This window comes from Cibotium barometz, chromosome 58 (genome assembly GCF_041138505.1).
Source record: "Cibotium barometz isolate CiBa-2024 chromosome 58, ASM4113850v1, whole genome shotgun sequence".
NCBI classification, from domain to species: domain Eukaryota; kingdom Viridiplantae; phylum Streptophyta; class Polypodiopsida; order Cyatheales; family Cibotiaceae; genus Cibotium; species Cibotium barometz.
In genome coordinates, this window is record NC_141103.1 from 5,905,272 (window position 1) to 5,918,928 (window position 13,657).

General features: G+C 38.7%; 1 protein-coding gene across 1 annotated transcript in view; it reads left to right on the top strand.

Annotated features, from left to right (window-relative positions):
- Positions 1–11,016: 11,016 nt before the first annotated feature.
- LOC147605826 (uncharacterized) overlaps positions 11,017–13,657 on the top strand; it is a 48,333-nt gene continuing 45,692 nt past the window's right edge. Inside the window, exon 1 of the mRNA XM_086792315.1 lies at positions 11,017–13,542. Coding sequence (XP_086648441.1) covers positions 11,603–13,542 — 1,940 coding nt within the window. The 5' untranslated portion in view covers positions 11,017–11,602. The remainder of the gene's footprint in view (positions 13,543–13,657) is intronic.

Consider the following 13,657-nt stretch of genomic DNA (forward strand, 5'->3'; position numbering starts at 1 on the left):
TCTAAGGCCCCAGATCTAGCCTCCCCGCACACTCTGTTTTTTGCACACAAAACAAGGGATTATTTTGCTAATCAATGATTAATTAGCACTAATCACTGTATTTTGGTGCAATTGAGGGTTCAAATTTACCATTGGGTATCTGATACAGATCCCTATCACTTCAAATTACAATTCGAAGATGGTTTGGTACTCCAACCATTCAGTACAGATTTGTTACCCTTGGCTTTATGTAATTTTTTGTGAATTTATACTGATAAATCTATTGTAATCATCACCTAAACACGAGATTGAGTTGTAAAAGGGTAGACACTGCCCTTGAATCTTGAATTGGATCGAGGTAAGACCCTCTTCACATCATCATGAGCACGACACAAGAGATAGCTAAATTTAATGGTGGTGGCGAGCAATTTTATACATGGCAAACAAAAGCCATGTATTTGCCCAACCATTGGGCAAATATTAGCCTCTCTTTATTTCCATTATTCATCATCTTCATTCAACTTTTACTATGGTGGGATGCCAAACTTGTATACACATATCACGAGGTGGTTGTGAAAATTCATGATGAATAAAATGATGTAACTCATACAGATAGACTTGATTATATCAAAGGGGTGTTTTTCAAAGAGAACCAACCTTGGGAGAGGTTTGTGCTACATCCTTGAATAAAGTGACATAGCTTGTATGCATATAGACGTCATTATATCAAAGGGGTGTTATTTAAGGAGAACCAACCTTTGATGAGGTTTGTGCTACACTTGAAGATGTAATTGATATCATAGCCTAAGGTTGAGCATAAGTCTTGTATTGAAAGGGCTTTGTCAAGATTCCAAAGGTGCAAAAGTCTAGGGAAATATGGCAAGTGTAAAAAACAAGTCGTGCCTCTACATGTAAAAAAGGCTCTAGTGATGAGTCATGCATTGTATGTGTTAAAAAGGAGTGAAAGTAAGTGACATGTGTCGAAACATGAAAAGACCATGAAAGCTTGTAACCTCCTTGGAATTTTAATAATAAAAAAGAAGCCTTTTCTTGAAAGCTACATGTTTACTCTGATGCATTCTCTTAGTAGTGCTGACTACCTTCTTAATGATGCTTAATATATCTCTTTGATCCTAGCTAGTTTTAGATAATTTAATTTGGTATCATTGTTTAGGTCTCCTAGGATTAGGCTTACCTTTCCAATTGTAGGTCCAATTTCTGGGCTTACCTTTCCAATTATATGTTTAATTTCTGGGCTTATCTTTCCAATTCTAGGTTGAATTTTTAGTAATCGTTCACTAATTTTTTTGCTAATTCTACATAATTAGTGAGCTGATCTTACCTGTTTCATCTTCACAAATCCTTTAGCCATTGCTTGGATTCCAAGGTATTCTTTGATTAACACTATAAAAGAAGATGGCACTGTCATTTTCTTTACGCAGTGACTTACTTTGTGGCTATGGATAACAAGAGCGTAGAGCTTCTTCTCCAACATCACCAAATCCTCAATACATTAAATTAAGCAATCAAGGTCACAACATCTGGTTCATTAAGAAAAAGGTAAGTACACATGCGTTATTGGGGCACATTTGCACCAAACAACTCTACACAGTCTCCCAACATTTGAAAATCTACTAGGCAACCAATTTAAAGCTTCTCAAGAGTCTTCATGCAACAGGCTTGTCTCAAGTGTATCATCAATAAGCATCAAAGCAAGGTACGTGTTCTTCACGGCAACAACAACAAAGGCATAAGAAGATACAATACTTATAACCATCATTTTTCTCTCGATCACATATTAACCACTTTGTTGGTTAACATGGTTTCGCTTGCCCGACCTACCGTAAGCTGTTTTGCCATTTTACCTACATGAACGAGCACTTAACTTTTGTAAGATGGCATTAGAACATATAAATAAGACTTACCATATGCTTAATGTCAAATAGGAAAAGTCTATAGACTTAGCGTACATAGTTGCTTAAGGCTACTAATAGAGGCTGGACCATTTTTAACTGGCTGGCCTAGTATGAAAACTAGTCATTTGTATATGTATCATTTTTGACAATAAGCAAGACCCAATCTTGCAATAGTTTTCTTGTGAGCTCCCATTCTTCCCTCTTGTTTCTTGCTTGCATGCTATTGAATCTTGCTTGCTATTAACTGTTTACAAGGAGCCTAGTGTTTCGAGCTCGCACAGAGCACATTGAGGCACATTATCATTATGTAAGGGACATGCTCGTTTTTGCAGAAGAGATTAGCATGGCCTATGTCTCTACACACAACAATGTGGAAAATATGTTTAGGAAAGCTCTCTCACGTGAGAAGTTTGAAGCTTTTTGCAAAGCTTTGGGCTTATTTTCATTTGGGGATTGATCAGCCACATGATCCATGTAGCCATTTATATGGTAGGGATGTGTGGACGTAGGCTAATAATGGGCTATGGTACGTTTTTCCTCTTTAGGAGGTTTTTTCCCCTGAGCGTATGTACACACTCTTATGAGTGTGTAAGTGACCTTATCATGTCACTTCACTTGTACTTCACTCATTATCATCAATCTACTTTGAGTGTTGTGCTTTTGTCTATCTCTCCTTGCTTGCTGTATCTATGTGTGGGTTGCTAACTTGATCTCCACTCTAACAATTTGTAGCCATTTATATACTAGTGATGTGCTGATAATGGTTTGGGTTACTTTTTTCCTCTTTAAGAGGTTTTTTCCCCTGAGCGTATGTACACACTCTTATGAATGTGTAAGTGACCTTATCATGTCACTTCACTTATTCTCATCAATATACATTGAGTGTTGTTCTTCTATCTATCTCTCCTTGCTTACTGCATCTGTGTGGGGATTTCTACCTTGATCTCCACTCCAATAGGAAAAATCTAATTTTCATGTCCTTCTTGAAAAACTATTAGCCCTAAAATACATAAATCTTTCACATATAGGTCTAATTTTAGCCCAAAGGAGGAGCCCTATAAAAAGGTCTATAGTTGATTTTTTTCTACAATCTAATAGGTTAAATGCCTACATAATAGCTTTAGGAAAGCTTATGAATATGCGCTACTCCATAACTTGTAGAAAAGGCAAAGTTTGCCATGTTAGATAAGATTATAAGCTTATTCACAAGAAGCCAATTCCAAGTAAGGTCAAGATTTGAGTCAAATTTACATGTTCTACAAAGAAATTGAATAACATTAGCTGTAAAAGGGGAAAGAATTGGTAGCACTACAAAAACCCAAGGATTGTGATGAAGCTCTGTATGTAGAAGAATTAGTGCCAAGCTCTAAAGTATGTAGAAGAATTGGTGTCAAGCATGGTAGAGATCCTGAAGGTTTCTTTATAAGAAAATGAGGTGTTAATCCTAGTAATTAATCACCTAACAAAACCCCAAGGACTACTCTAAAGACCCGACTACATGTTAGATCATTACTTTAGAGAAGGTGCAAGAGAGAAGCTTGACGAGATGAAGCCATCATAATCGACATCTAAAGACTAAGGCGCTAGAAGGAAGCTTAATGCACGATCAAAGTTGACATCAAAGGAGACAAACATAAAAGAATCTAGATGAATGTAGGATTTTAATACTACTCGAGAGTACACATCATGGATATAATACTAATAAACTTAATATTTCAACTCTAATTCATGTATATGTAGCTGTATTCAAAATACTCAATTCTTGAGTCACAACTAATGATTTTGAGTAATACCTTTGCACTTAACATCCGTAGGTTGGTTGCCAAGGCAACCTTGTGATTGAGAAACGACCAAGCTGCCCTTGGACTTGTTTTCTCCAAGTCAAGGAAGGTGAATGTCAACTTGGAAGCGACTCATGCAAGATAATAGCGAGTTTATCATCATTTTGTCGGGTTAACTTGAGTGCTATTTTAGGGCAATCTAAGTCCAAGTTTGGGACATGCCAAATAGGACCCTTCACAACAAGCTACTTATACCTGAGGGTTTTAATATGTGAAGATACAATTATGTAGCTAATAGTTCATTATGGTTGATTATTTCAAATTTTAATGTAGGTAAAAGTACTTATGAATTATTGGATCTTAGCTCCATGCATGTATACACTAATGTAGCTAATAGTTCATTATGGTTTATTATTTCAATTTTTCATAGATGTTAAAGTACTTGTGTAATTTGTTCATTGTCTATATTGGATCTTAGCTCCATGCTTGTATAGTCTTCTTCTCACACATTTTTGTCCATTTGTTGTGTACAATTATGTGTAGCTTTCACTTTCTCATTTCCAAAGGGAAGAATATGGTGATAGGTTCTAGCCACTATATATCAAATAGTGTCTCATTATTGTTTCATATTCATTAAACAAAAAATATATATTTTCCTATCTTTTGGAGTGAGATCATTGGTCCTAGAGTTAAGCATTAATTGTAAAACTTATGGTGCTTTAGCACATTGAAATTACCAAAGACTTAGCATTCACCTTTGTGGTTACGAGTTTTTTTTCATGAAGTAGGATAAAGAGGTGTTATTGATGGTTAATTATGCATTATAATGATGAGTTCTTAGGGCTTTATCGATTTTGTCACTTAGATGCCTTGAAAACTTGAGCGTTTAATTTTAGATAGTATGATGCCATGGATCGATGCATTTTTTAATTGTGGATGCTGGAAACTCTCAATGTACAAGTATTTGCTACACCCATAATCAGGAAAAATAAGATTCTCCTGTGCACTTTCTTTAGTTGGAGGTTCCTTTTTCCCTATGTCTAAATCTATATTTAGGGAGGGATGAATGTACTTTGGTAATAAATTAGCATTCATGAAGATTTATAACTTTATATGTTTTAGGCACTTGCCTCTATGTAAGGAACTTGGAAAAACAAACCAACAGATGAGTGGCATATCGTAAATCTATGTCCTTGACCAATGAGCCACACACACACATGATAAACATCATCACCATATTTGAATATTTTTTCTCATTATTATTAGAAGAATTACTAGTATTGATCATTTTTATTTTAAGTTTTAAGTGCCTCCATGTGAGATCAAAAAGATATTTTACTAGATTAGTCATTACAAAATACATCGAGAATGTAAATTCTATTGGTCTACATTTACACATAAAATGGCTAATTACTTACCAATAGAATTTACATCGAGAATGTAAATTCTATTGGTCTACATTTACACATAAAATAGCTAATTACTTACCAATGGTTTATGCATGCCGCTAAGCAATGGTTTGTTTTTTTTGGGGGGGGGAGGGGGAGGGAGGGACATGGCCCATCATTAGATGTGGCAAGTTTTGATTAGGAGAGGGCTAGGGTAAAGGACCCACTTGATGCATAGCTAAGAAAATGTGTGTTACATGCCACGGTGAAACCAACTTTTTGTTGGATTTCTTATATGTTTTCAATCTATCTTCATCACAAGAAAAAAATGATTATTTTTAGCCTTGAAAAGTAATGGACGATGTTAGTGACTATCAAAATTTGGTGATGTAAAGGGGGGCATTCAAAGCACAAAAGGAACCAATTTACAACCAAGAGTTAAGCCGATTAAAGTGACACATCAAAGCATTTGTTAGCCTAAAGAGGGGAAAACAAAAAGTTTCCAAGTCTTAGAAGGTCTTAAATTAAGGATGGTGATGGCCCTCAAAAAAATGTGAGGATGGTAGCAATCAACTTGAGTGGGTAGTAGGTGCTCCTCCAACTACTATGCCGAGTCAACAACCCAAGAAAGCTGGTATGATTGGCTATCAAGGGGCTTTGCACATTTTGCGGGCTGAGGGAACTTGCTTTGATAACCACCCAATCTAGCAGAGGTTTACACACTCCACATGCCCAATTTATGAGCATGTTAGAATTTGAAGAGCTAAAAAACGACGTTCTTATAAGAAAAGTATTGTTTCCAACCAACCTCCCTTGGTAATGAAGTTTGAAAAATTGGGCATGATGTAGCTACTGACAAGGGTTTGCCAAACTCTAGGCAAGAGCAACACATGTACACAATTTCAAATCATGTGGTAAATCGAACAACTCTTCTTATTTGAAGATTGGGCACTCACTGAGTGTTGTGAACATAAAATGGGTAGGCACCTCGTGTTTACACAAAGATGGGCTGAAAATTGCATGATTTGTATAAAGCCTATGCTTTTAGTGCCTATGGTTGATTTACTAGTGGATGCCTATGGTTGATGCACTAGTGTGCTTTTGATGGCACACTTGTGTGTAATGAGTCAAATCTCAAAACATAGATGTAAAAACAGTTTCAAATGAGGCGGTTTCTAATGGATCGAATGGTCAGAGAACCTCATGTGTACTAGAAAAATGGCTTGTAAGCACACATAGGGGCTTTACAGACTAGGCCCTCCTCTGGGGCCTGTTGTCATAAATGCATCTTCTCCACACATTGTGCCTTTCCAAGCAATCTTGCTTGTCTAGAGTTTGCTTCAAGGCACATGGCATTTCCAATTCTGTAAAGCACCCATACTTCACTCACAAAATTCAACAAAATCCTAAGTTGCAGCCTGCCCGAGGGTGCTTGATGGGCGGGCCCGTGTGTAACCAGCCAAGACACAATTGAAAGAAATTTGAAGGGATGGGCGAAATGCAAACGTGGCAATGTGGAGTTCCGTAACCCACGGTTGAACGCTCGTTAAGAGGCTGGGGATGGGGGATTGTACCGTCAGAAGACGCCAAGTGGCAGAGGATTGCAGGTGGATACCAGAAAAGGTCGCGCGGTGCAGTGATGTGGCATTTCCTTTTTTCTCGGGTCTCGCATTTTCTGGAACGGTGTGTGTATAATTGAACTGGTCCTGCCACGTTTCGCTTGATCGCGTCGCCGCAGCCTTCTTTTCCCAGATTCCCGAATCCGAATTTCCTAAAGAGGTTTATTACAAATTAACTATGGTAATTATTAGCCCCTAGTTACTAGCTAGTCAGCAATACGACTAGTAATTAATTATGGTGTCTAAAGACAGTTGAAACCTCAATACATAGCTTTTGAGGGGTACCTAAATTATTAGTTTTTTCATTAATATAAATTTCGCCTTTTTTTGAAAAAAAAATTTATTAGCTTTTTTTGTCATTAATTAACTAATGCGCGCTAGCCATACTAAGATTGAAGCTTAGTAAACAAATGTTTTTAAACCTAACAATCATGGTCTAATTAATGCCCGACCGCCCTCCCCGCTTGGCTGTCGTCTGTGCCCTCCCACCTTTGCATCTGTGCAGTGTGCCCTGCCACCTTTGCAGAAGAGAGGTTGCCGTGTAGAGACCTGAGAGAGAGAGAGAGGCTTCTATACGCAGATAGGGAGAGGGAGAGGGGCACGTGTACACCATGCAGCCCATACCTTTTTTTTCAAAAATTTCACCTTCATCAACCCCCTCCATCATGACATGAATATACCAAATCTTGTGTGTCAAAGGTTAAAACCTTAAAGAGCCTAAGGTCCAAAGATTTCTTTTTGATTAATTAATAGCAAAAGGTGCTTTATTGAAGCACTCTTTCTCTAAGTCCATAGGATTTTATACAAATTTTTTGAAGCGTAATGATGGTGATTTCATCGTTGTTTAAGGTTTCTCCATATATATAGATGTATATGTCTAAAATAGATATGTATATATGTATGTATGCATGCATATCTCTCTCTTTACACACACATACACGTGTGTATATGCGTATCATATATATTAGGCACACACATACGTGTGTGCATGCACGTGCATATGTTTATAGTTTTTTGCAAATTGTGGTTGAAGGACGAATGGTGAAGGACTATCGAATGGCTGGATACATTTTTGACAAATACATTGTTGTGGCCAATGATAAATTTTTGCCCTGGTTACGGACCATTTCAATATTTGCATTCTACACGAGAGAAATAAGTGTTGTCACTATGGAGCAATAAAGATATCCAAAGAGGACAAAAGCATGGATAATAAGTTAAGAAGCTCACATCCACACCAGTGTTGAAATAACAAGTGATGTTGGGTAAAAGTTAGGAGCAAGGGGGGGTGGTATTCGACCCTCAAACATTTGTACGAGTTGCATAAGTCATAGACTATGAGTCAAATGTTTAAGGGGAACCCAAATATGAAGGAATATGGCCAGCCCTCGTGGAGGCCAAAAGTAGGCACCTAGAAGAAGGTGAGAAAAAGGCCAAGTAGGTGCTCATTTCAAGGGAGATGGTGCTTAAATCTAGGAAAGATTAGGGGCAACCTAATCAAGCTTATGGGCCATGATTAATGGCTAATGGATATGTACTAAAGCCTATAAAAAGGCAATCTATTTAATTGATTATCGTGTGAGTTTTTTGCTAAACCTCTTGTCATCATGCTCTAGTTTGTCATTAACTTTGTCATTAATCTTAACCTCTTTTCTTGCATTTCTTTTATGTCAAGATGTTGATGCTAATCCACTTCTACACACCATAATCCACCATAGCCATGCCTAGATCCATGTGTTTGAACAACCAAGAGTAACATTAGACAAGATCATAGTAGTTCTAAAAACAAGTAAGCGGACTATACTAAAATCATTGTGAAACTCATAAAGAAACTCTCATAAGCCTTTATATGTTAAAGCAACCTTAGCCGCCAACATGCATGCACGAGCACAAAAGAGTAATTAGTTTTGATTGTTAAGGTGTTAAATATATGGCCTCCAAGCCCTGTGCATTTATTGGTTGCATAAGTTGTATAATTTAGCCTTGCACATGCATTAAATCTCTCTCTCTCTCTCTCTCACACACACACACACACACACACACACTCCACATGCATTTATGCACGCACGCACACACGCATATGTATGTATGCACACACATACACATTCACATTCACGTATGCATGCACACATGATCTCTCTCTATCTCTCTATCTCTCTCTCTCTCTCACACACACACACGTGCGCGTTTACACGCACATGTGCACAAGCACGCACACATGTAAAAACTCAAATGTTTTAACACTTAACTTGTCTCTTGGTGTTTTTGGAATATCCAATTACATACAAACTCTTTTTTGAAAGAGATGTTTTTTTTTTTGGGTTGAAAACATTTGGAAGATACTAAGGACAATTATGAACATACGAACATGCTTGTATTTTTTAGAGCAAAACTACAACAAAGAAAACTTGGAAAGATTTTTAAAAGCCATACTTCTTATGTATTTAGCTAGAGAATCATGGTGAACAAGCATTTCCATAAATTGTTATTGTGATGGTTTTACTTATACAGACTGCTAGGTCTAAGATGAACGATGGATATTTGTTTCAATCTCCTGGATGCCAAAATGAAGAGAGATTAATGGAAGTTGTGAAAGCATTGAATGATGGAAAATCATATTAAACTCTTTCGAACTTGTTTTGAGGTCTTACTAGTTATTTAGTGGGAGTTATAAGATCTTTTATTATTAACATTAAGATGTGTCATTTGATTCAATAACGATGGGAATATTATTTTTAAAAAATTTGAGAAACATCATCATAAAAGACACAAAGAATGACAAATATAAGAGCCAACCTGAGAGTATCAGGGACCATGCAAATGTTTATTTAGGTATTGCATTGCTCTTATAGTGCATTCATTGAAAGCAGGGAATTGTGTGTCAATACTATGTGAAAAAGGAAGGTGGGTGTAGAGGGGAGTGTTAGGAGGAGAAAGGGATGGTGGTTGCGAAGGGTGAGAACATATATTTTAGAAGGAATAACTTATAGATGTATATGTATAGTGTACATTCCTTTCTCTCTCTCACACGCGCGCGCGCACACACACACACACACACACACACACACACACACAATTTTTCATCATTGCAATAGAGTGTGGAATTAAGGAAGTCTATGCTATGATTAGTAAATATAGGAAATGTAAGAAGTTTTACCATGTAAGATATTTTATATACAATGTACTTATGGGAAGGTCTTCAAGTATGCACTCCACATAGTTTGGACTTCAGACTTCATGGTGAAAACCTACCACTTGCTTAGGGACCACATAAGAATTAAAGGGGATTTAAGTACACAAATTACAAGAAATGCAATGGGATGCGTGAAAGAAGACAAAGATGCAACAAAAGATGGGTCATATCAAATTTTGAAATAAATCAATGTGATCAAGAGAATTGCTTTACTTTGCACCAATAATACAAGTGAAGATTGCTAAAATATTTTGTGAGGGGGATTCTAGGATGTGTGAATTCTCATTGGTTATTACTAAGTATATTTTGGTCATGTACACACACGTACACACAACAATGCCTTCATTTCTTAATGGTTGGCTTGCTTAGGAAAAACTAAACTGTTTTGGTTAAAATAAACTCATGTTTCTTTCTCACTCTAAAGCTAGAACTTCCTAGTTATTTCATTGAATTTTTCAAAAGAGCAACGAGAGCTATCCTTACCCTAGCAACATATGTGAGTTCATGAAGTCTTTTGACAACCATTGATGCTAACAGATCATATAAAATGAAGTGGTAATTGCATGCTATGTACTAGCACATATAATTTATTAAATGCACACATAAGAGAAACCTTGCTAGTCGACGATTGATTGGTTAATAATACGAACACACATACATCAAGTAGCGTATGTAGTTTTGATGACAATACTGCTTAAACCAAATGTTTGGTGGTTGATACTTCGTATTGATTTAGTCACATGAACGTACACATAAGAGAAAATTGCTAGCCTCTTTGTTGTGATTGAATGAATAACTTGGGGTAAGTCCATTGTGGTTGGAGGTTCATAGCTTGGGGTAAGTTCATCGTGGTTCTAAACAAGCCTTAGCGACCAATGAGCTCTATTGTGTGATTAGATCGCTTGTGCTCATTATGATCAACCGTCATCTTTGAGTTTTCATTTAAATCCTATTAGATTAGATGTGATTATGTATAGTCTTATCTTTCCCATTTAGATTGAAATGCAACGTAAATTCCAAATTTAATTGAAATGCACACATGTAAAAACGTAAGCTCCACGATAAGCAAAGGCTATTTCAAGACATGGGGTTTTAGGGGGGTATTAAATTTGGGGAAAAACAGAGAACCAAGGGGAATAGGAGTACCAAGGGGAAGTCTCTTTTTTCATTCATTTACCTACTTAGGAGAGGAGCAATACACACAACAACAACAACAGTTTAGAGGAAGGGGTCTCGCCAACCCAGCCTCCTCTCCTCTTTCTGCTTACTCTCTCATGAGCTCTGGCCTCTGTCTCCTCCATCGCCGTCTTCAAGCAGAAAACAGAAGAAAAAGCTTTGCAGAAAGATGAAGAAAATGCATCAGCTGTGAACAGTTTTTGAAGAGCTTCCTTTGTCTTCCTGTGAGCTGAAGAAGAAAAGCAAGAGGCAAAAAAAAAAACAGCAGAAAAAGTAGCAAGAAGGGAGGAAAAACGCCGCGGCATGCAGTCGGCGTCTGCCTAGCTTCCCTGGCGATGGCGGCGGCACTAAACTGGCGGGTTTTGTTCCTCCTGGCTAGCAGATCCTTCAAGAGATGGCCGCAGATATTTCTCTAGGTAGATGTGGAGGTGAAACAAGCTTCCCGGCTATGGCGTAGGGCTTTTTTCATCTTCTTCTCTTCTGTGCTGTTTTAGCTTTCTTCTTCTTCCTCTGCTTCTGCTTTTGCTTTTATTGCTTTTTTTTTTTGGCCATGGACCCTGATGAAGAGATCGAGATGCTGCTTGGCGAAATCCCCCGCGCTACCTCTGCGCCCCCGCATTTCGACAGCTTCCAGGGAGCTGTGCAGGGATCGATGCCCGGCCAAGTTGATTTTTCTGATGCCTCTTCCGTCAAGAAGCTCCCCACTAGTTTCTCCGATTCCTGCGTCCCAAACCTCCATGTTTCCGCTTCATCAGAGATCCCTAACTTTAATCCTGACCCTATCTCTAACCCTAACCCTAACCCTAACCCTAGTCGCAGCCCTAGCATGCTCCCTCGCATACCCCAGGCCCTACCCCAGCAGCAGAAACAACAGCACTTCCAAGCTGTCCAGGGCAACCGCTTCCACGGTGATGATGAATCCATGGTACGCACTGCCCTGGCTAACTTGAGCTTGCACCAAACCGATTCCAATTCTTTGCACTCGTTGCTTGATAAACGAAATGCATACAATAACAGCGCTGGCAACATGCTTCAAGATTTCTCAATGTTGAATCCCTATGTTGCTTCCGTGATGAATAATCGCTCTAATGCATCTATGGTGAGAAGTCCCTCTGTTGCATCCATGGTGAATAATCCCTCTGTTTCTTCCCCTCAATCATCAATGTTGCATCATTCTGTTTCTTTTCCGGAAGCATCACTGCTGAATCCTTGTGTGGCGTCTTCCCAAGCATTGCTATTGAATCATTCTGCATCCCCTAGGATGAACGCGTCTCCTAGCAGTAACATTTTCTGTAATGGAACCCCTTTTCCTGGTGATGAGCAGACATTAGCCTTTAGAGCTGAAAATCTAGCGAGACAGCAAGGCCCCGATATGCAAACATTAGCCTCTAGAGCAGAAAAAGTAAGACAGCAGGGCTTTGATTGGAATCCCTCTTCGCATACAAATAGTTCAGATTTGCCTTATTTTGTGCCTCAGCATGCTCCTATTGTTGAATTTGGAGATTCCCCTGTATTGCCTTTAGCACCATCAAGGCAGTCTGCTTGCAGAAGTGTACGCGGCATGGACCTTTATGGAAATGGCTTCATTGCGGGTCCACAAGAGCTGCAATATGATGGTCAGCTGGTGGCTTACATACAACAGCAGAAGTTGGAGCTTGCACGGCAAGCTATGGAGGAGAAGTTACGTCTGCACTCTGCTTTGAATGCAAGCCTGCATAATCAGGTTGAAGTCCCTCTTAGATCAATAAAATATTCAACATGCGCTGCTTCCGGAGACGCTCAATATCAAGCTGGTGCCATGTTTCCGGCCTTTCAGAATGCCTTGACAGGGTATGGCAATTACTGTAAGTTTTATACTCAAGGACATTGTAGTCGGGGAAATACCTGTCCCTTCTTGCATCCACGAAATTATCAAGAAAGTGGCACTGCCATGTCTTCTCTAAAGGAGGCCTTGGCAGGGGCAGGGCCAGACGAGAGGCTTGGTACATTTTCACCAAATCAAATTCTACAGCGACGGAGGGTGCAGAGCAACGGGAGTTATGAAGGTTTGGCTGCTACGTCAGCTGGAAGGAGGAACAAGGATGCTCTGAAGGTGGGCCATAGTGTAGCCAATGCTGACGCTATTTTACCTGGAGGGGAGAGAGCCAATTTCAATGGTCTCTTGGTTCTAGATGATGATGGAACACAGTCTTCGCAGCAGCTTATGAAGTTAACAAATCTGGATGACCTTGAGGGCAGGATATTAAATATAGCCAAAGACCAACACGGCTGCCGCTTTTTGCAAAGGAAGTTCGATGAAGCAAAACCAGAGGATGTGGAAAAGATATTTCAGGAGATTAAGAACCACATAGTGGAGCTAATGACAGATCCTTTTGGAAACTATCTTGTGCAGAAACTTTTAGATGCTTGCAGTGAAGATCATCGTACTGCCATTCTTGAGGCTGTAACCAAGAATGATGATCTTGTAGACATCTCATTGAATATGCACGGGTGAGTGTAAATCATGCTTTGAAAATGTCAAGAAATTCGCAGGTAAATCCCAATACTTTGATTTGTACTCCGTAATGGAGTTGAAATTGTTACTCTATGCTTGTTTTGTGTTTTT